This window comes from Apostichopus japonicus, chromosome 11 (genome assembly GCF_037975245.1).
Source record: "Apostichopus japonicus isolate 1M-3 chromosome 11, ASM3797524v1, whole genome shotgun sequence".
NCBI classification, from domain to species: domain Eukaryota; kingdom Metazoa; phylum Echinodermata; class Holothuroidea; order Aspidochirotida; family Stichopodidae; genus Apostichopus; species Apostichopus japonicus.
In genome coordinates, this window is record NC_092571.1 from 11,325,358 (window position 1) to 11,348,872 (window position 23,515).

Below are 23,515 nucleotides of genomic sequence, written 5' to 3' on the forward strand. Positions count from 1 at the left end.
AGGCTATACACTGGCAAAGTGCAGTGTCTATCAATGATTTAATATTATTATTATTAAATCTTTCAAAGGCACACATTCTAATCTTGGCCCAGGTAATCGTATTTGCATGTACTCATACTTTATCATAGTAACCTGTGCGTGTAGCCTACTCACCCCCATAGTTTTACTTTTCGTAAATTTTGAATACTGGCAGTCTAGGCCTAAAGTATACTGAGTGTAAGTTTAAATAGGTTACTCATGCTCAGAAAGGTTCTACTTTTACTCATAGCAATTATTTAGGACTGGTACTATGAGTCTGGCTTTGTTCTATACAAGAGAAAGACAATGAAGTTTTGCATGACTGTCATCGTGGCTCAGATTTTGTATTTATTTATTTTGCTTTTTTGTAATGTGCTATAATGTGTTACACATCTAAATTATAGAAAGGTAAACCATGATTAGCACTACATTTTGTAATATGAGCATTTTGTGTCCCTCATACAGGTGTTTCCCTCAATGAACAATGCCTCATAAACTGTCGTTTCGGGTTTTACATGCTACGAGCACGGACAGTGGATACAGTACCAAAGAGTTGGAGATTCACAACCCTCTAGTCAAGGGATGGCAGTCTATCAAATTTTGCCCTTACCCTCAAGAAATCATCTTAAAACTTCCCAAAAAGACAAGGATGAAGAAATTACAGCTCTTAGCTCATCAGTTCCTCATTCGTAAGAGTTTCCTTTTTGGTATTTTCAAAAAGTTTTGCAGATCACACAATTGTTAAAGGTTTTGGTAATTAATTATGATAGCGCTCATCTTTTGCATATATCCTTACAATAGTAGATGTTAGGGTGAAGCGAAATTTGGTTTACCTAATAATCTGTTATTTTCAAGCACTTTTTATGTTGATCTCAAAAAATGTTTCCCAACTAAAATCCAATGGCAGTGCAGTTCATTTGTTATCGATAGTTTCATTTCCAATATATGTTGTTGCTGAAGTCAGCTGCTGTGAAATCGTTGTTTTTAGCCTTCATATTTGGGTACCCTTGCTCTCAGATAGAACTGTTAAGAGATAATGCAAACTACACCTACTGTACATACTGTAGACTCTGCTATTAAGGGCATCGCTTATTTTTTCTGTAAATGTTTGGGAACAATTGAACACAGTCAGAGCAATCAGGAGTTTCAGATCTTTTGTCCAGGTTTAATCATATTATCATGCTAAACTTTGCACCAATTTGATGAAAGATGAGTTAATACATAATTATTTTGTTTTTCTTCTTTGTGCTAAACCAAAGCTACCAAAATTGAAGTCTATCTCGGTAGTTACCCCCCAGAACATGTGGTATCTCTCCATGGAACTCGTTACAAACGACTTGGGTGAGTCTTATTTGCTTTCAATGTCTTTCCTTCTTCTTCGATGATTCCATCTTGAAGTGAGTGAGGGCAGTAGAAAGAAAGCAAAATGAACGAAAAACATTGGAGCATTTTGATTTCATTTTTTTGTTATTATCCTTACGTTTTGTTGTTTTTCAGAAATGTAAATAAACTGGCATATACAGTAATTGCTGGTTATATTGATATTGTTGAAAGTCATGTGAGTTGTGACTGATGGCCCCACCTTCTTCTCCCCCCCCCCCCCTCCCTTCAAAGAAATTGGATCACAACTGACTGAAGGCTCAGTAACTCAGTTGATAGAGCACATACTATGTTAAAAAATATCTTGCTCTCTCAAATTTCTTTATAGTATGGTATGGTATATAACACAAACTCATATAAATTAGTAACGTACAATAACGTTAAAAACATTGAGTGTGTATTAACTCAAGTCCAACTACTCATTGTATTCTGCACCCTTTATGTACAAAGTTATCTAGTTACACCGTAGTTTAGGTGAGAACAACGACACCAGTTTGTATTGTAAACGCATTGATGGTGCTGTTAGGTTTCAGAAAAGGGAGACATGGAGAGCATGTGCTTATATTTTGTTCTTTGAGCTCAGTCAATTATAAGTAATTAGTTAAAGGTTTACTTTCAGCTAATAAAATGAAGCAAATTGGTCAAATACCTCGCATCTTGATTGCTTGGTCCATCTCACAATTGACTTATTTTCCAGGGTCATATCATCATTCTGATTTTCAAGAAAATAAACTCAGTTGTAGAGTCAATATCAAATAATAACAAATTTTACTTTGCACTTTCAACCAAGTGAAGTTGAATAACATGCAATATTTCATACTGTGTATTCGCAACAAATGAACAAGCCATGAAGCTGGGAATTTGAGCAAGCTCTGCCTTGTATATTCTGTTTAAATCTCAGCCTTGGTTATCCCTTTAAATGAAAGTGTCAAATATGTCAATGAATGGCCGTTGATGTTGTTGTGATTTCTGCTGTTTGTTTCCGTAGATACGTCACCATGTCAGACAACGAGAAGACGTCCTTCAAAGCAAGGGAACTCAAGTCTGTTCACATCGATGCTGTCGGACAGTACCTCAGATTGGTCTTGCATAAGAACTACATCAATAAATTTAATTTATATAACCAGGTGAGTCTACAGTTGCTTTGTAAACTATTTTCGCAGGTTTTCCAAAGCTTGTGAGCATGCAGTGATAAAGATTTAAAAAGGCATTTTTGTGTTTCATTATTAGTTAAAATGTGCAATATTTTTACTTTCTTTCCCCAACAATCATTTCTTCTACACAAATTTTTCAAACATTTCCACAATGTTAAATGTAGCAAAACTTAGTGTCAATTCTAATGACCTTGCATTGATTCTTTTAGATGCAAATGGTATCATTTTATTCTTTTCTCACCAGTAATGTAAGTTGCTGATTGGAATTCATTTCAACCTGTGAGGTTTATGCTGGGCAATTTATAACGGTAGTCGGTTAGTCTGAGAGGACCAAATTTTGGGTTTGGATGACCAAAATTAGCTATGGAGGTTGTCCGGCCAATCACCCACTTAGTTACATCAAATTCAGATTGCCCTGTAACTATGTATCCCAAAATAAGTAAAATGATAAATTAATACCACCCCAAAGATACCAACCTACACATCTATCCTACAGTGTTCATATTGGTCATTGTTTTATTGCTACATTACTTTGTAGAACCAAATTTGCTGTTGAGACAACCAACATGTTAGGCCTGGTTGTTCAACAACAAACAGAAGAAAAGCTTACAAATTTGTCCTGTGATTTATTTTAAAGGATTATACTATACCATAGATTAGAATATTGCCTTAACTATAGTACTGTACATGGTATTGGGCAGTAAAGGAGGCACAAACCAGATGTCACCATTGGTCTATAAGTCACCGACAACAGCGAAAGAGGAAAATCTATAGAAAAAATTATATTTAGATATAACACAGATAAATAATGTCCCTTAATTCACACAGAAGACTGAAGACTTGATCAAGTCTAAATATGACATCATCGACCCACATCAGCTTCCCTTTGTTATGTTTTGTCTTTGTATTACAATGGTTGTTTCCTGTAATGGAGATGGATCTTACAAAGGCCAATTTTCGTAAATATAATGCAGCTCTTAACATGACCTTATGATAGCATTTGGTATCATTTTCAACATTGGAAACACAGTCTACCCTGAAAATGTGGAGAGGCAAAGTAAGAGAAAGGAAAATATGTCAGATACCTAATGGCGTCCATAACATCACAGATTTACAAAATAACAGCTCACAGACACAACTTTAAACTAGAAGCAAGGTTTTATGTAGCTACTTGGAAGATCTGTCCATAACAAATATCTCTGTCATATAAGCTAACAATGGCCGGTGGTTAGTTCTGTATCTCCCTAAATTATTGCATCTATGCAATAGACTACTCTGTTGTGGTTTGTTGGTTCATCAAGATCTATGCCACAGACTACCCTCTTGTAGTTTGTTGGTTCATCAAGATCTGTCCAACAGACTACTCTGTTGTGGTTTGTTGTTTCATCAGGATCTATGCCACAGACTACTATGTTGTGGTTTGTTGTTTCATCAAGATCTATGCCACAGACTACATTGTTTTGGTTTGTTGGTTCATCAAGATCTATGCCACAGACTACATTGTTTTGGTTTGTTGGTTCATCAGGATCTATGCCACAGACTACTCTGTTTTGTTTGTTGGTTCATCAGGATCTATGCCACAGACTACTCTGTTGTGGTTTGTTGTTTCATCAAGATCTATGCCACAGACTACATTGTTTTGGTTTGTTGGTTCATCAGGATCTATGCCACAGACTACTCTCTTGTGGTTTGTTGGTTCATCAAGTTCTATGCCACAGACTACTTTCTTGTTGTTCGTTGGTTCATCAGGATTGGATATACCTGTTTTATTATTATATTAGCACCTTTTTTTTTGTCTGTCAGGTCGGAGTTATTGCCATTAATGTCCTGGGTGATGAGGTTGATGACGAAGGTAACGTCATCCCGGATGACAAGCAGCAGCGAGTCAACGAACTCATTAATAGATACATGCCAAATGGACAGGCCTACCCAGGCGAAGAGGAACCCACAACTCAGAATCCTATTGACCCTTCCGTACTCGGGGCCATGAATAAGTAAGTACTCTCCTGTCTCCAAAAAAGATTCATTGTCAAAACTTTAAAAATCCACGTGTTCAAAATAAAAGAAACAGTCAAGATGCAAATTTTCTTGCAGTGGTGTAGAAACTTAAAATAATCAAGTTATTCCATAAATACCTTGTTTGATCATTAGGTATTGGATCTCCAAGTTGACTACTTACTTCGTATATGTTTTTACTTCTTTTCCTTTATAAATAACTTTGTGCCAGAGTTGATGAGCATTAGCCTGAATTTCATGATGACAAGCCAGGCATAAATTAACATCACTGATTGCTAATAATTTTAAAAGAAGTCATTATAAAGCATAATTTATTTGGTACACAGCTCAAACAATCAGTTCTGTTCCGAACAAAATGTTTCTGGTATTTTCAGTTTTCTGTCAAATTAACACTGTCCTCTTCAAATTTTACCAATTACTCCTTTTTCCTGGTGAGGTGCAGTTGGTAATAGTTTTTAGTTTATGGTATAAATATCAGGTGCGTATCCAGGGGGGGGGCGTTGGGGGCGCGCGCCCCCCGGGTAAGAAAAAGAGGAGAGAAAAAAAAGAGAAGAAAAAAGGAAAAAAGAGGGGAAAAAAGAGGAGGAGGAGAGGAAGGAAGGGAAAAGAAAAAGAAAAAAAGAGAGAAAAAGGAGAAAAGGAGGGAGTAAAAGAAAAACGCGAAGACACCGGGAAGAGAAAGAGGAACAGTGACATCATTACATTGAAGGGTAGCCAGTGACGGATCAATGATTTCGTAAAAGTGTGACTCACCCTACCCCTTACACCGACAACTCCATTTTTTGACGTTTCCATTTTCCTCTCTCACTAATGATCTATATATATATACTATATATGGTCTATCATAACGCGTGTGTAGAATTGTGCTATGAAACCAACTGTGGCTGGTCTCGAACTCGACCGTGTCGTCGGGGAACATGACGCATTTTGGAATGGGGGCGACCGCCCGCCCCCCCCCCCCCCATTCAGCATTTTTTTTAAATGATATCGCTAAGTAATTTCAAAATAGAAAGTGCTTAGAGGCAACTTACAAGGCCTGGGAAGTGTCATTTCCAGCGATCTGGGAGACATTTTCGGCCAAAATTTTCTTGTACGCTTCGCGCCAACCTATGGTGGCACTACGCTTAGATAATTTGCCTACAGGCTTCGCCCCTCCCTTGGCAAATTCCTCGCTACGCGCCTGTTCGAATTTGTAACGCAAACAGCAGATATCACATCATATCAGTGAGCATGAAAATGGCGTTCCAGGATGAAAAGCCTCAAAACTGTCCGACTTGCCTGAAAAAATAACCAAAAATGTTCGCGCGCGAAGCGCGTTCAACGTGTTCATGTCAACATCATATAAGCAAGCATCGGTTATTTCATCGCATGCCATCATGTACCGTACGGTCCGTTAAAATTGCGCAGTACACCGCAGGATGCTAATGTAAACAACGACATGTCTCATGTAGATGTATAAAAAGCATGGAGGTCCAATTATGTCAAAACTCTCTTTTACATTAGTAATGGCGAATTAGGGGCTTCACCACCGCCGCGCAGTGGCGGAGCGTCCATACGGTCAGGGGGCGAATGCCCCCCCCCCCTGACGGACTCAAATGGACTGCTGGCGCCTTTTCAGCTCTGTACCACTTTTTACTTATTCTAGATTATTGACTTTTTTATTGCGCTCTCATCTACTTATTGACATTTGTCACATTTTGTTGGTGTAATTTGGCGATGACACCTTATTCTTCGTTTATCTGCATATTAGCCAGGCCCGGAAAGGGTCATTTCTGGCGATCTAGGGAGTATCTTTACTCAAAAATTTTCTGTACGCTACGCGCCAACCAGTGGTGGCGCTCCGCTTAGATAGTGTCGAAAGCGCCCCTACAGACCATTCTTGCCACTCCTGACCAATACCTCTAGCTCCGCCACTGCCGCCGCGCCTCCTACGCCTATGTGTGTAGTGTTCGGTTTCGGAAATATCTGCTATTTTTTCATTTCCTTCAACCAAGTTTTATAATAGCCGTTATAAGAGGTTTTAATATTTGCACATCAATAAATTAACTGTGTCTGAATTTTAGAAAATTTCTGACCAACATTCTGCATCACACTTCCCTCTACTCGTGCAATTTTGACCGGTCTGTTAGGGGTTCAAGGAAGTTTTTCTATATTGGCTGTCCATAGATGAAATTTTGTACAACATTATGGGTATGTTTTGAAGTGAGTTTATTCACGAGAAATGTGAATTTTCAAATTCTGAACAAATATGGGGCTTAAAACCTTGAAAAGTGGGGCTGACGGGTATTGTGGGCCGCGACCTAGAATCACCTACAAAAGCAAAGACCCACAGGAGATGCGATCAGGTCGAACATAATGTGTGCCGGGTTGACAATCTTCAAAAAGGTTATGGATGGAAAAAAAAAACTATTAGGAAATACTTGGTTCTCAGGCAAAAAGTTTACATCTGGTTGGTCATTTCAAGCCCGAGAAGTGCCGTTTCCGGTGATCTGGGGGGGTTTCAAAACAAGAAATTTCTTGTACGCTGCGCGCCAACCGATGGTGGCGCTCCGCTTAGATAGTAATTCGCGCCCCCCGGGTTTGAAAATCCTGGATACGCGCCTGAATATGGTCATGGTTACAGTCAATATGTGAACATTGTTTTCATCTATTTATATCTGAAATATCATTCATGTTGATTGGATATAATAAAGGAAGCAAGTTTCAATCTTTTCTAGACATTCACCGAATGAACTGATCAAATAATCTTCAATAAGAAAACTAATGCTGTATGTTCATGCTAATATCATGCGAAGTTACTTCAGACTTGTAGCTTTTGTGTTAAACACAAAACCGACCAAAGGACAATAAATATTAAGATGCCAGAAGAATTTATCATAAATGGAGTGGGGAAAAATATGTGATATTTATTATCTTGTTATCTTTTTTAATCCTAAAGCCCAGACTTTATATCACCGATGGATGACCTGGCTTTTGACATGTATCAAGATCCAGAGGTTGCTCAAATAATCCGGAAATTGGACGTCAGGAAAAATGAAGCTGTTCTTCGTAAGTAGTTTATCTGTTCCATGCTGGTCGACAATTCTGCAGATGTTGTGACTTCAAATTTGTGTTGTCAAAAGTGTTTTAACTATTTGTGTTTCAACCAGTTTACTGGTGTTTCCAGACACAGTTTAACAAACTACATAAACCAAAAAACCGGCCAACGGAAGCAAATTAACAAATGTTCCAAAGATATTTTGTTCTTTGCATTATTGAAATGAAACACGACTTGGCATTTTTAGTGAACTCCACTGTGGTTGGGTATTAGCATCATCAAAGTATCAGCAGTATAGGATATCCTTTGTTCTATCAGAGAAAGGTTCCAGGAACTGTTTCTACTGTCAGTACGAGTGCTTTGGAGCACGATATTAGAGTACAGTATGGAGTGGTACTAGCATGAAAAAATTGTCCCAACTGGCTGTAAAAGTGGCCTTTTAAAACTATGTACTGTATATATTTGTTTGTTACATAATCGATTTGAAAGGATGATTGATAAATTGGAAAGTAAAAAATAAAATATTTTCCTTTTGAGGCTTTTTATGCTCTTGTTTTCTCTTTCTATTAAAATCAAATTTCATAAATGTGATTACATGTGGCTTGATTAACAAAATTCAAAGAAATATTCCTTGTCCAACCCAGATTCTCTTGAATATAAACTAACTTCAGTGGTGTTGACACTACAAAATATTTCTCTCTCCACAAAGGGTGGAATAAAACAAATTCTCAACCCTTTCATAATAACAACAGCTTCAGCCCTTATTATTATTATGTGTGCAGTAGGTTAGGCTAGGCACATGTTCTGAGAGAGTGTAGTAAATCGATAGGCTACAGTTAATGTTATGCGGAAAATTAAAATGCTTTGACTGTCTGCTGTGACGTTAATGCAATAAACTAACAAGGCAATCACGTTATGTTCAGTATTTATTTAGTTGGATAGGAAATTATGCTGCAATTGCAACTAATCGTTGTAAATATTTTTTTTAATTTTTAATCCCATCGATCTTATATCTTACAGAGGAGGAATACGACGTTGCCAAAAGATTAAAACAAGCCATCGTAGATCTACAGAAGGTATTATTTATCTCCTGACATCTTTTATTCCTAAATTAAAATTTTAGTTTCTCTGCTTCCCAGCTTCAAGAACTGATCATGGATGCCTTGATATTTCATCTTTCAACTAATCTTGTTAACTGGTATCAGTATAGGAACCATGCTGTATTTACATTCACACATTGAATACTTGCGGAGGTACAAGAAGATTATATGAACTGCTACAGTTGTGAACCATGTTTTAAAGCTTGTGGAAAACAATATCAGAACTTATAAATGCCAGTTAATATATTCTGGTATTAAAAACCATCAGCATTTTGGTAGTTATGTAGCAACATAAATTTACGTTTATAACACCTTCATAGGGTTAGCTAACACTAATCCTAACCCTCAAAAATAAATATTGGATAAAGGAATGAATTTAAAAAACAGATGTTCATTCATACTTAGTAAAGATTCCTAAATCCTATTGGTCCATTCAGGTCAGCTGACCGTGGTTATTCCTGTGACTAACACACGGTAAGATTACGGGGCATCACTTTAATAAATCTTTGGTTATATGTAACCAAAAATGTTTTGTTTTATGATTTTTCCCCCACACAAATGGTAGTGTATGAATGAACATGGTTAATCAACAGTCTAGCGTGCGTTACTCACATGATTAATGCACCCCGGGTGTTAATGCTATCGCTGGATGCACTCGGGCTCCGCCCTCGTGCATCGCTTGCATTATCCCCCAATGGTGCATTAATCCTGTGAGTAACGCACGCTAGACCGTTGATTAACCCCTTATTCAACCGTCTTGCACTTGTCTGTGATGTCATTATTAGACTTGATTAAGTCTCCAGTCTTTAATAAAGAAGAACCGATAAATGTCCCAAGCTAAATAACTCAGTTGGTTGAGCAGGGATTTTTTATCATATTAACATCTCTTCTGTGAGGCAAGTCATTTCCTTGTTCTTTCAAGCAAAGTTAGTTTCAATTACCCCCTCCCCCCTCCCCTTCCACCTTCCTGCATTGAAGAAAGTCCTAATATTGATATAAGTAATAGTTTATGGAAATAATATCAAAACTAAGTAAATTAAATCTACGGAAGCCCATAAGGGGCAAGGTTGTTTTTTTTCCTTGAAATTCCGGATTTCAAAAAATAGATTTAGGATTTTAAAAAAAGGATTTCGGATTTCAAGGGGAAAAAAACAACCTTGGCCCAAATGGGCTTCTGTATAAATCACATCTCATCTAAGGAAATTGTTTTCATTATATGTCTCTTCTCCGCCCTTCGTCGGGTTTACTAGGTCGGCGAGAGGATCGGCAGGTTTGAGGTTGAGAAGAGGAGAGCGATTGAAACAGAAGATTATGACTTGGCCAAAGTGAAGAAAATTCAAATGGATGAGTACAGATTACAAATCTATAAACAGCTGGAACTCCATGATCTCTTGGAGAGTTCAAAGGTAAATTTGTAACGAAAAATATGTTTTTTAAGAAAATTTCAGTATTATTTTGACTTAATATTTGTTACTTTACAAGTCGTAAAAATAAGTTTGATTTGAACGTAAGATGGATGGACTTGCTACAAATTAGTATCGAGTTGACATGATATAGATATCGATAACTCAAAGTGAGTATTGACAGGCGCGGCGGAACAGAAAAATTATTGGGGGGGCTAATATGTGGAGACTATCTAAGCGGAGCGCCACCATCGGTTGGCGCGGACCGTACAAGAAAATTTTGGGTTTTTCAAACCCCCTAGATGGCCGGAAACGGCACTTACCGAGTGTTTCATGCTGCGAATACCTAGCCCTAAAACATGGGTCTCAAGCCTGCAATTTCTCAGATTGCACGTAAAAATTTGTAAAAGCATTGTAATTTGTATATTCGATGGTGTTTTAAGAGAGTATACTCGACGTGTACTCGCAGAGACGTTTTTGAGTGTAGTAAATTACTACTTGCAATTAAATGCAATAATTACAAGGGCGTCGGAAGCTATTTTTGATTGGTACGGCGGTTCAGAATGTGGCCAACTATCATAATTATCAGGGGACGTTTGGTAGGTCAAACTACGCTACGCGCCACCATGGTTGGCGCGTAGCGTAATGGAGAAAATTTTGAAAATATGCCTCCCAGATTGCAGGAAATGGCACTTCCCGAGCTTGAAAACAAGACCCCTGCCATGCCAGAGTAGTCACATTTAGCCTACTTGCCGTCATCATTATTGAAAATTATTGAAACATATACCTCCGAGAATTTGTTTTCCCATATTTTAGTCCTACTTTTTTTTTACTTTTTTTTTTGCGTCGTGAATATTGGTCCGGCGTTCGCCGGACCTGCCCGTACCGGCTCCGACGCCCTGAATTAAATAAATGTCATAAGAAAAAAACAGAAAGCATTTCTTAATGTCAACAAATGGGTAATTCCAAAACCATGTGCAGTTGCCAACAAATTTCTATGACCTAGCACTGTCATCATGTCATGAATGCATGTACCCTATACAGTACAGGTGAAATGCTAATATTGTGTTTTTGTTCGTTTAATAATTGATTGCGTTTAAAAATAAAGCCATGTTCCACGCCTTGCGTGTACTCGTAGTGTAAACGCAAATGTTCATGAGTGTAGCGTTTAGCTTATTACCCTCTTATTTAAAACACTAACATTCGATGAGGCATGATACAGACAATCAATTATCATATTTAATTATTACACCTATGTAGTATACGTGTGCATCGGACAGATCGACAAGTATGCATTAAAAAAATGGGCAGATGCACGTTTCGGAGCCTTGGTAAATATTGGGGGGGCTTATCATGTATTTGCCCCCTCAACTTTTTCATTGGGGGGGCTGAGCCCCCCCAAGCCCCCCCCGGTTCCGCCGCCACTGAGTATTGAAATACTTGTTACATTAGTATCAAGTTGACAAAGAATAATGTATGTTAAGAGAGTTGTTGACAATTGACAATTCATAATCATGGACGTTAAATATGAATGTAAGAGACTGGCTTCGGTCAGCTTGCGGTTTGATAAGCCAATGATGGCTTCTTCGAAAGTTCCTGCTTGTAGGAGGATCTAAAAAAGAAAAAATACATATACATGAGAAGTCATGGAATGAGGCCAGTGACTGAAGGTTGTTAAAGTAACTTGTTACAAATGGGAGTATCAAATTGACGTAGAAAGTGATAGTTAAGAAGTGAGATGATTTCATCTAAAAGGCAGAAGGACTTGCTACATACTTGAGAAACCAGAGAATGAGGGGAATGAACTAAAGATGAAAGAGAATTGTTACAAATCAAAGTACAAACCTTTGAGTTTGTTTTAGATAAGTGACAACTCATGGAATAAGATCATAGAACAAAAACCAGAATGGAGGGCCATCTCATATTCAAATGACTTGTTTTGTTGACTAAAAACTGCCCTGATTTAACCTTAAGGTGGAAGGACATGTGACTGTACATAACATTAATGTAAGAATCTAAGTTAACATGATATTAACAGTATGTCATCAAATGAGATCATGATTAGTAAACAAAGATTGACATATTTTCATCATACTTTTCATACAAGTATCAATTTGACATGATATATATGAAAAGCTATAGAATTAAGGTGATTTACATAAATTTGGAATGGACTTTTTACAAATCTAAATATTAAGTTGACTTGATACACATGGTGACTTGATATTCATTGTGACTCATGTAATGAAGGATGACAGTTTGATGGCCATGTCATTCTCTTTTTGACCTTTTCTGTTGACCTAGCAGTGACCTGATATTTTGATGTGAAGTGGATTTTTTTTACTTGAGGTTGATTTCACAATATATGCAAATACCATAAGTTTAATAAAATAAGAAAGGAGGTTTACATTTAAATGGATTTAATTAATAAGTTCTGCATTTTTTTCATTTTTGTTAAGATGGAGTGAACAGTAAATGATGTAAATGTCATAATCTACATGGTTGGTTGTATTGTGCAAAAATTCCTTTCTATGCATTTTTTTATTTTAGTTTTTATTCTGGCCTCCAAACGATGTAAGTAGAAAACTAGTAGAAAGATCAATGTTCCCGCTAAAATTAACAAGTTTTCATGATTATAACCTTTCTCCTTACAATCTCTTTTTCCGTACTGGTTGAATTCTCTCTAATACAATTTTACCATAATGCACTGAGTGATATTTTTACAAGGTGAAGTTAATGCTCACCAAACAATATCAGCCATCAACCTATGAGAGTGCACAAGACACCTCCTCCAATTTAAAAGTAACATCATCACTGAGTTGAATATTAACAACATTCTCTAGAGTTTTTTGAATTTGCATGAACCTCAGCTATGATATTCACCTCCCTGAACTGCAACGTACATGGTAGTGAAAGTGTTGGGTCAATACCTCCCCTCTGCATCCTCCCCAACCCCCTCCCCCTGCATCCCCCAACCCCCTCCCCCTAACTCGTCCTCTTACCCTCTAGCCAAGATATTTACCGTTAACATCCAGTCCTGTTGTGAAATTCAGGGTGTTAAACCACCAATATACGTGTACAGTTATGTTCCAAAGTAAAGGTTAAGTAGGTGGACTGAGGAGTTATTTAGCTCCTCAAGTGCACGGAAATCTAATGGATCGCAATCCATAAACTGCACAGGTGTCCCTTCCTTCTTTTAATTTCTTCACTATCTGCAACCATGATCAAGGTATTGTTTGTGTATCAAATGTTGAGGTTTGAAATACCACGAAATACAGCATTTACACGTCACTAAAGTGTTCCTAAATGTCGCTGAAAAAATTTAAATAATAGTCAAATTTATCGAAAACTTCAAGCATTTTACTGCCATTCTCTCTCAAACATTCTTTTGTTTTTAAGGATTTAGCATTTGCTTATAGCTGGGACTAATTACTAGATTCAAAATCAATGTACTAAATATTGTCAATGCTAATCAAGAGATCAATTTTGATAGATAGGATCTTATCATACTCACGCTTCCCAAATTATCAGTCGTAACTCCAAAAAGTGGGTCGCCAAACTTGCTCTGAGCTGGGTAGAAGGAAAAACAATTTTTATTACTAAATAAGGTTCATGTTGGTATATGACTGTAAACATCCTCCCTGTCACAGGCGGATTTGTTTGTCAAATGTTAATAAATATGTCTGTGTTGCTGTTGCATTCAATCAATGTGCATTCAACTCCAACCAAATCAGTCAAATGTGGAATTTAATCACCAAAGTAGTAATTATTGTATAGTATCTAACATATTATGTATGATGATTATCCTAGGGAAATCACAACATGAGTCACTAAGGAAAAAGTTTAGGAATTAGGATGCTGGCGAGGAGGGGTGGGGGGGGGTGATGGAGGGGTGATCATATTGAAGACCTTGAAGATTGTTCCTTACATACTCTTATACACACTTGTACTCCTTTCTAACTTAACAGAACATGTTAATGTTTTAGCACTTTCCACATACCTGTGTCTGGTCACCCAATTACTATCCTACTAGCTTTTCATTTTACTAACGTCTGACAAATTTGAGGAAAAATATGACACAGACGATATAATATGGTAATGCTATACAGTCACATGATTCTGGGTCATGATGTGTAAATTGAAATAAATGTAACCATAACTTTGTATCAACAGCATGGTCTAATTTCATATGTGAAATCCTACAACTGTTACATTTTAAACACAAAAACAGATTTGAAGCATTCTCAAGCTTGTAAACTATTTTTTATCCCCCAGAGTGAAAATACTCCATCTGATGTTCCAAAGGAAAGGAGTCCAAGACGTGAAAGGAATCCTGAAGAGCGGTCACCAAGAAATGCTCGACTTAGAGAAAGAGATACTGTAGATGTTAGTAGTAGAGCAGAGGACAGACCCTTGCCAACTCTTAAAAAGTGATTATTATGATTATTTTTATTATTATGTTTATTATGATTATTATGATGATTATTATGATTATTATTACATACCCTTGCCAATTCCTAAAAAGTGATTATGATTATAATTATTATGATTATTTTTATAATTATGTTTATTATGATGATTATTATTACTATTATTATCATTATTATTATCATTATCATTACGATTATTACTATGATTATTATTACTATGATTATTATTATGAATATCATTATAATTATTACGATTATTATTATGATTAATATTATGAATATTATGATAATTATTATGATTATTATTATGTTTATTAATGGTACTACTGATTATTTTAATATCATTACATTTAAAAATGTATTTAAATGTCACTTTGAATAGCAGTTGAAAGCTCATTTAATACATTCTAGAATATTGCTAAATCTAAAGGTATCGATATTACAAAAGTAAACCCATATATTATTAAAGCTGTACAGGTGTGTCCTCACTGTAGTTTATAGCTGCATTCGTTTGGTTGTACCTTTGTGTCATATTGATCTAGAATTTGCTTGAGAAGGAGAAGAAATTCATTTCAGCCTTTTGATTGATGTGTACTTCCCACAGTTACCTTGGTATTGTCTGTGTAAGTCATATCAGATAGATATAGCAGCAGGTTTTGTCTGGCTTCGTACTCTGACACATCTTCAATGCCACGTAGTCATAAAATTGTTGAATATCCAGCGTAATATCAATTACTTTTCAATCTTTGTGGTGAATTCAGTCATCATAATAGGATAAAACGCGCAAGTTTTCTAAAGAAATTACCCGCCTAAAATTAATACTGGAAGTTTAGTCCAGCAGCACTTGTTTCCCGTTTGTTACAACCTTTTGTGGGGTTTTTGTGTTCTTTAATGATAAACTTTGATCCTCTGCCCAGCTCGCCTCGGGATCAACCCGATCCCACCCAGGGATCACCTCGTAGTCCAGAGCGGGAGGTTACGAGGGAGGAGATAGAGCAAGAGGAGAAACAAGAGGAGACTGCGGGTACCAGTGAACTTCCTCCAGGTGTAACATCTGATGTACTTAGAGAAGCATCTAGTGCAATCGACACTTTCGGGGAACAAACTGTGAGTGAAAAATTGTCTGATTTTTTGGGGGTTGAAAATTTGGTAATTTCCAATGTTTCTTAAAAAAAAAATTTCAGGTTGATTAATTATTTCAAGCGAATCAATTTGAATAAAGCATTATCCAAGTGTGACCAATACACAGGATGCTATAAATACACCAAGCAATGGTATGTGCTCACATATAGATGTGGAACTAGCTCTGTATTTATCTCATCAACCCAACAACAACTCAACATAACAAAAAAGAATACTAAGAGTAAATTTAATTTCGAGGAACTCAAGGATGCTTTCTCCTCATTAATAAATATCTCGAATATTTGATTTTTTTGCAATTTCCGTATCCTCAATTCTTATATTTTGCTGCTATTCATTGTGATATTTTTCTAGTAAGTCAGGGATTCTTGTGGTTTCTTCTCTAAATTGTAGTACTTCTTGTAATTGTTCTTATCATATTTATTTGTTTTCTATCCGCCACGTTGGTCGTTATGATACTGCATGGTATTGCTCAACTTTATTGTTATTTAACTTTTGCTATTTTTGAATGGATACGTTATTTGTATATTTGTATATTAATGTATAGTTGAAATAAAGGGAGGAAAAAAAAAATAGTAATATAATCATGAATACAAAAATTATCTCGTCAACCCAAAGCAGATGAATTTTTTTTTTCATGTCAGTATTTCATAGTGAGATAACATACTTTCTCTCATTTTATCAGGTTTTCAAAATTTTTGCCAAAAACTGGTCGTTGAGGAAAGAAGGACTTAATGAGGTCAGATCTCATCTCGATGGAGTCGAAGAGAGGGACAAAGAGTTACTCCGAAACATCCTGAGGGCGACAGTGTTCCTGATTGTAAAATTGCTGAAAGATAAAGTTATCGCTGTAAGTCATTTTGAGTGGTATCATAATAATGGTACCTTTTACAGAGCAGTCTGCGTCTTGCAAAATAATTTTTGCAAAGCAATTTCAGTAGTTAGTTAGTCAGTCAGTCAGGCAGTCAGTCATATTTATTTATTTTATTTTTTTATGTTTATTTTTTTTCAACTTACTCGGTAAGCTGAGGCTAGTCTTCCCCATGGCCCTCTTAAATATAATTGTTATAAAAAGACATTGGTGTAAATGCAATATTCAGTTTGAATGTAAGAACTAACATGTAACAAGATCATAAGATGATAAGATAATCTCTATTGTTTTTCATATTGATGCAGCCTTGCTGCAGGTGGTCTTGCAGCTGCTGCAGCTTTTTTTTTGACATGGTTCCTTGTTAGATTTAGTTGAATCAGTAACCAACATGTGCAGTAATCCAAAGACCAGAAATTTTGTGAAATATAAAAATGAATGTTTAAGACCATTATCATGATTATGCTTAAAATATATTATTTTAAAGACTTTCACCTCAGACTGTTTCTGACAGTTTTCTAAGTTTCCAATAGTTTTCTCTGTTTACCTGTCGTAATTGTTTACTTCAATATATAACGTGATTAGAAATGCAGTAATCACACATATATATCGGTCTCCATGAGTGTTGTATATGAATTAATTCACTAGGCCTTTACTGCTACCCTGGATTTGATCAGTTACACCATCGCAGAGTGGCTGGTGAAACATAAAATGCAGTAATCACACATATATCAGTCTCCATGAGTGTTGTATATGAATTAATTCACTAGGTCTTTACTGCTACCCTGGATCTGATCAGTTACACCATCGCAGACTGGCTGGTGAAACATAAAATGGCCAAGAACGACACCAGCTATGTCGTGGAGAATGTCCTACCGGAACTCATGGGCCGAATTGGGGACACGGTAATTTGAATGTTGCTACGTAAACATTTATTTTTATGATACCTTGTACCCACTGCTGTATGTTCACTGATCTTAGGAACAAAGTGAGTTAGCAAATGTCTACATGTTACTTTCCCTGACGAATAACATAAAAAAACAGCCCAGTACCGTACTTGGGTGTGATCAGAATGCCTGCAACAAATGTGGTTAATGCCTCTTGCTACAAGAGTGGTGACTTTAAATGTCAATAGTTCAGAAACTAGAGATTTTGTTGCCTCCATATTTGTAGCCTCTCAGAAACTGAACTGTCCCCTCCCTCCACCCCTCCCCCCCCCTGAGCTGTCATTCCTCTCAGGGGTTGGATTAACGTAGGAAGGTAAAGCACTTCAAGAGTTTTTTCAATCTCTTTAGCTTGGTTTATTCATCATGACTGTATAAACCCCAATCTGTCTTTTGACAAGTATCTGATAATTCACAATCATTTGTCTCACCACCCTTACAGACCTTCCAGTAGTAGAAGTCCCATTTCTGTGTAATATTACATAATTTCAGTTACCCTTGGCACGAAGCTGGGAGGGAGGAGGCACGCTCACTCACTCACTCAGTCACAGAGAATGCCATTTCTGGCGTTCTGTCTCGGTGTGCGAGAACTTGGAAAGAAATTTGCATGAAATCACATAGTCGATATAGCGTACCTCAGCTCACCCAGAATGCAAATGTTATCGCCCTGTTTATGACTATCACACACAATTGGCCGAGGGTTACTGCTTGTATAATATGAAGTGCAAAAGAAGTTTTTTAAGAAACTGTTTTTTTCAACTACTTCTTTATTTAACTTTAGGTTTTGCAGGAAATTTCCATACATTAAAAGAAAATCTGTGAAATAATTTAACATTCTATGTGTTTAGGCCAATTTATATGTTATTTAATTTAATTATGTGCCACTTGAGAGGTATGTCCTTAGCAATAAGATCAACTAGACCAGTCTCCTCTCACCTGCCATACACCCCATACTCCCATGACAAGCATTACTGACAGGGATTTGCATCCTCAGGGTCATAGGTTATCTTCATTTGTCAAATTTTTCTATTTAAAGATAAACTATATTTATGTATCAGTAGCAGAGTGAAGGGCAGAAACATCTTTAGATGTTTCTGCCCTTCTTGTTTCTTTTTTAAATTCAGCTATCGATAGTCCTTAGACTTTCATGTAGCTGCATTGATTCCAATTCCATATTTGTTTGCTAATTAGCTGTCAATCATTTTACATCTTACAGAATGCGAGGTTAAAGGGGGCAGCTGTAGACTACATAGTTGAGTTTGCCAGCCTGCGTGAAGTGCGTCATTTGCATACCGTTCCTGGTCAATGTACTATTCCTTTCAAGCCAAATTGTCAAGCCAAGATGGCCGTCACAAAGGTGGATATTGTTATCCGGCTAGTTCAGGATCTTGGTGTAGACAATAACAGGTGAGAAGGCGATGGATAACGTAACAGTTGCAGCAGCCTACAACTATCCCATGTCAAAGAGGTTCAGAAGAGAGCTGGGCCCAATGCCCCTCTCCCTCTTTCCTCCTCTGGTTACACTTCGCAGCAGCCTACAACTATCCTGTGCCAAAGAGGTTCAGAAGAGAACTGGGCCCAATGCCCCCTCACCCTCTTTCCTCCTCTGGTTCCCCTTCACAGCAGCCTACAACTATCCCGTGCCAAAGAGGTTCAGAAGAGCGCTGGGCCCAATGCCTACCCCCCTTTCCTCCTCTCAATCCCCTGGCCTTGCGCCCTCCGATGATAATTATCTGCAGTATTGCATATTTTCAGTGGTCTCCATATAGCTGTTTGTAAAATTACCTTGGCCAGAGTAAGCATGAGATGGTATGGTATTCAGTGAAGAATAGAGTGGCCAACCCGGTCAGCCTTATTTATTATTCAGGATGAGAAATTGATAGTCTCTAATGTTAGCTTGCTTAACAATCCTCTCAACTACTTTTAAAATCATGACTATAATGGTAAAGACAGTAACATTGACCTTTGACCTGCAGTTGGAAGTGCCTCCCTATTGTTGCTTTATTTTCTCTTCTGATATTTCACAGTGGCTTGACAGTAGATAATGTCATGACGTTCGCGATGAAAGCTGTCCAGCACATGGCAGGGGAGGTGCGAGATGCAGGAATGCAATTAATCTGTGAACTCTACAAGGTCAACGGGCCCGAGGTTAAGTCGAGGTTGCCAAACGAAGAAGACCCCAAAGTCCTGAAGAATCCTCTTTATGTAAAGATATTTAACGGGCTGAACAAGATAGACGGAAAACCTACCAGACAAGAACAGCAGGTAATGATGTGCAGGTAGCTATATATGCAGATTGCCATATGCAGGTAGCTATATATGCAGGTTGCTATATATGCAGGTAGCTATATATGCAAGTAACTATATATGCAGGTAGCTTTTTATGCAGGTAGCTATATATGCAGGTAGCTATATATGCAAGTTGCCATATGCAGGTAGCTATATATTGCAGGTAGCTTTATTTTCAGGTAGCTATATATGCAGGTTGCCATGTGCAGGTTGCCATATGCAGGTAGCTATATATGCAGGTAGCTATATATGCAAGTTGCCATATGCATATAGCTATATATGCAGGTAGCTATATATGCAGGTAACTATATATGCAGGTAACTATATATGCAGGTAGCTATATATGCAGGTTGCCGTATGCAGGATATCTGGATCGTACCACATGCCAACTAGAAGTTATTCGAATATTAGCTCCCAAAAGTTGGGTTTACAATATTTGCCTGGTAGATGAAATCACCAGAGGCAGTATTTTAAACTTGCTACAAAGTACATGACTTTAAATACATGTACAATAGTCCAATGTCTGCATTGGAGCGTATTACCTACCTGGTATCGAGAAACCTTGCTGCTATAATTTTTATCAAAACTGTGAACGCAGTTGATAATGACAGATCTTCTACAAGCGCATTAAAAAAGGAAGTGTTAATATATCATAATCTAAACCCTAAGGAAAAAGCTATTCCAGTTTTCAAGACATTCACATCATTTCACCTTTAAAATATATTAAATTTCTGGGATGTTCCGTTGATACCGATTTGATGATGACATCACTTGCTCGTCGCAGGTCTAACGTTGATGTTAGTTCCATTGTTTTATTAATTCTAGAAGCTCAACCAGAACATGACTCAGCATTTCTGGACAAAAGGGTTTATCACTTCAAACCATCATTAATATGACTTAATACACATATCAAGTTCCTATGTAATTTCTTAGTCCTCTCTCAAGGGGACGGTCATGTTAAGAATTATAAAGACACTTAATCACATACTATTTTCATAGATTTGGAGGAGAAATATTGTGATTGCATGAGTATGTGGTGAAAATTATCTTCTGGATGCACTAAATGGAAGTCTCCTGAAATGTTTATCTAAGTTCACCTTGTTATCACAGGAAGAAGGTGTAAATGATAAGGGAATATTCCAAAGGAAACTGTTTACTTAAACAAAAGAAGGCAATTCCTTCAGGTATTTCGTCACAAACAGGAGTATTTTAGTCGCGAGATAAGTGGTGGATAATTGAGTGCTTAGAAAGGGGAAAAAACACTTGAAATAGAACATGATATTAAATCTTAAAAACCATTAGGCTAACTAGCAGATTAATTGAAATATTTAAGATCAGTTTGTTTGCTAATTGTCAAATTTTAAGATCATTTTGTTTGCTTTTGTTTTCTGGTTCTAGGCTTTGACAAAGAAAGGCAAATTGGCAAGAGAGAAAGCCAAGAAGGAAGAAATTGAGGGCTTAGAGCAACAACTGGCTGATCTAAAAGCAGCAACACAGGCAGCTGAAGCAGCCAAAAAAAGGGTGAGATATTGGAGAATATTTAATCTGAGTAGCTACAGATAAAAATAGGCTGGGACTAATTTAGCAGGGATCATTTAGCATTTACATTTGCAATGGCAATTTTTTTTTTTTTTTTTTAATGTTGTTCCTTATAGAATAATGAAAAACATAATGGATCTTCGTACGACCACTCTTAAAAACTGATTTTGAATTCGTGTAGCCATATAATTTGTGTATTGTCAGTCCAGGTAATAATTGGATAGTGTTATGCTGTACCAGGTTTGTCTTTGACCCTCTTCATATGTCCTTTGTCTATGCCAGCTATTCAGGTAATGTCTTATCTGGGGTGTAAAGCTCCCAAACAAGTTTTTATATTTTATTTATGAAGGAGCTTCACATGCACTGCCTTCCTTTCTTTGGTTAAATATCAGATATTGATTTTTGTTTAAATTCATCATGCCAAAAATGTAAATAATCATTACCATAAATGGACATTATTATTTCATCTTCAAAATATCATAAATAATGCCAACAGGTTAAGTATTCATATCTAATGTTCCAATAAGAAATGATAAGAGCTCCAAGGTCTTGCAATTTTTTATCCTAACCTTGAATCTTTTCTTGAATTGGTTATGCTGTTTTTTGTCGGCAGAATAAAGAAGGCGGCTCTCTGAACACCAACAGCAATGGCAACCAATCGAAAACACCAAGAGGTGAGCAACCATTTATGATTTAAATTTATGATTAGTTTTAAAAGTGATAGACTCGGTGGGTCCTATTACATAAAGTAATACGTAAAAAATCCAGAGGATTACAACTCATCGATAAAATTAGGCAGAGCTTTAAGAAGCTTCTGTCGAATTTATCCTAACTTTGGTCGGTAAGAAAACTGCTGGTTAAATTTGCTTCATTGAACAACTACCAAGGGATACATCATAGTCCAGGGCGATGGTTCACAAACTAGGAGGAAAGAAAGTCCGCAAAAACTGTTGGGCGAGACTAAAGAGTAGGTTATGTACATTTTCGTTGGGTCATGAGTTTTTCCAGACATTCTAAAACCTGCAATTTTTGCTCTATATTTGCCAGGCTATCGAATTGACCCAGAGCCCTGGTTGTTATATTAGAGATCAAATGCTCATTTCACCAAGATGATTTGATCACTTTCCTCTTTTATTGTTCCCAAGAGAAATAAACTTACCCCTGGACCTTTTCAAATGTTTCAAATTAAAATAATCTTTTTGGTCTTTCTAGGTCGATTGAAAAGTAACAAAATGTTTTTATTGATGTTGTGAGTTGCATTGAGATTTATAAGAAAAGGAATTAGATTTAATGCAAAATTCTGCCTTGCATGTATTACATGTAAACAGACTGTTTATTAAGACGATAACAATGTGCTGCCCTCTCTCTACAAATGACAACAGCTATAAGTCCTGGGGTTAAAGGAAAGACGAAGATACCCACCAGAACTCCGAGCATCGCAGAGCAATCAGAGGCAGGGGAGGATGACCAGTGCGTCTTCTGTGGAGACAAGAATGAGGCATATCGAGATGGAGGAATGGATGTACATTACTGGAAACAGTGTCCTATGCTGAAGAAATGTCCTAAATGTAAACAGGTAAGTGATAAAACTTTCATTACCTGGATTTAATATGTTTCAGAAATAATGTTATATCAGACAGGATGCTTGATGATCTTAGGAAATATAGCAGGAAGGAAAATGGTCTCTATTTAAACAGCTTAGTTAGACATTGTATAAAACATTCTTAGGAAATATAGCAAGAATCAAAATATGGAAGGACAATCATCTCAATATAAACAGCTCATAAAGACACTGTGTAAAACATTGGATGGTGAAGGAGCTGCAGCCAGGCTGCATGATGGTCTACAAAGATCTCTATTATTTGATAATGACTCAGCCTTTACTGCAAGGAAGTTTGCAGCTGCTGCAGGTTTTCTCTTTGACATGGTGCATGGTACTGAACAATTCTGACTTCTCATAAAATTTAGGTGGTGGAAGTTTCTGGCCAGACTGAACATCTCTTGACAGAGTGTGAGAGCAGGACCAAATTTGCGAAATGTCCGAGGTGCTCAGAGGCTCACGAGAAAACCGAACTGGACCGATATGTCACCGAAAAGATATGTGAACGTAAGTAAAACTAACTTGCAAAATGGTTCAAGAGCAACCGAGCCGGCTGTATCCTGTGATATGAGATAAGCTTAATCTCTGCTAGATAAT

The 23,515-nt window shown here is 37.0% G+C and overlaps 1 protein-coding gene across 4 annotated transcripts in view; it reads left to right on the plus strand.

Moving 5' to 3' along the window:
• The window catches only part of LOC139976020 (centrosomal protein of 104 kDa-like), a 30,275-nt gene that overhangs the window by 1,202 nt on the left and 5,558 nt on the right, over positions 1 to 23,515 (plus strand). For 2 of the 4 annotated variants that reach the window (XM_071984401.1, XM_071984402.1), the window contains exons 2-19: positions 484 to 707; positions 1,278 to 1,359; positions 2,387 to 2,525; positions 4,356 to 4,546; positions 7,507 to 7,616; positions 8,626 to 8,681; positions 9,956 to 10,111; positions 12,659 to 12,682; positions 14,384 to 14,538; positions 15,456 to 15,645; positions 16,364 to 16,528; positions 17,317 to 17,451; positions 18,707 to 18,897; positions 19,518 to 19,755; positions 21,178 to 21,300; positions 21,932 to 21,992; positions 22,701 to 22,894; positions 23,287 to 23,425. In XM_071984401.1, the coding sequence (XP_071840502.1) occupies positions 503 to 707; positions 1,278 to 1,359; positions 2,387 to 2,525; positions 4,356 to 4,546; positions 7,507 to 7,616; positions 8,626 to 8,681; positions 9,956 to 10,111; positions 12,659 to 12,682; positions 14,384 to 14,538; positions 15,456 to 15,645; positions 16,364 to 16,528; positions 17,317 to 17,451; positions 18,707 to 18,897; positions 19,518 to 19,755; positions 21,178 to 21,300; positions 21,932 to 21,992; positions 22,701 to 22,894; positions 23,287 to 23,425 (2,554 nt within the window). In that variant the 5' untranslated portion in view covers positions 484 to 502. The remainder of the gene's footprint in view (positions 1 to 483; positions 708 to 1,277; positions 1,360 to 2,386; positions 2,526 to 4,355; positions 4,547 to 7,506; positions 7,617 to 8,625; positions 8,682 to 9,955; positions 10,112 to 12,658; positions 12,683 to 14,383; positions 14,539 to 15,455; positions 15,646 to 16,363; positions 16,529 to 17,316; positions 17,452 to 18,706; positions 18,898 to 19,517; positions 19,756 to 21,177; positions 21,301 to 21,931; positions 21,993 to 22,700; positions 22,895 to 23,286; positions 23,426 to 23,515) is intronic. The other 2 variants (XR_011795979.1, XM_071984403.1) reach the window with 2 other exon arrangements.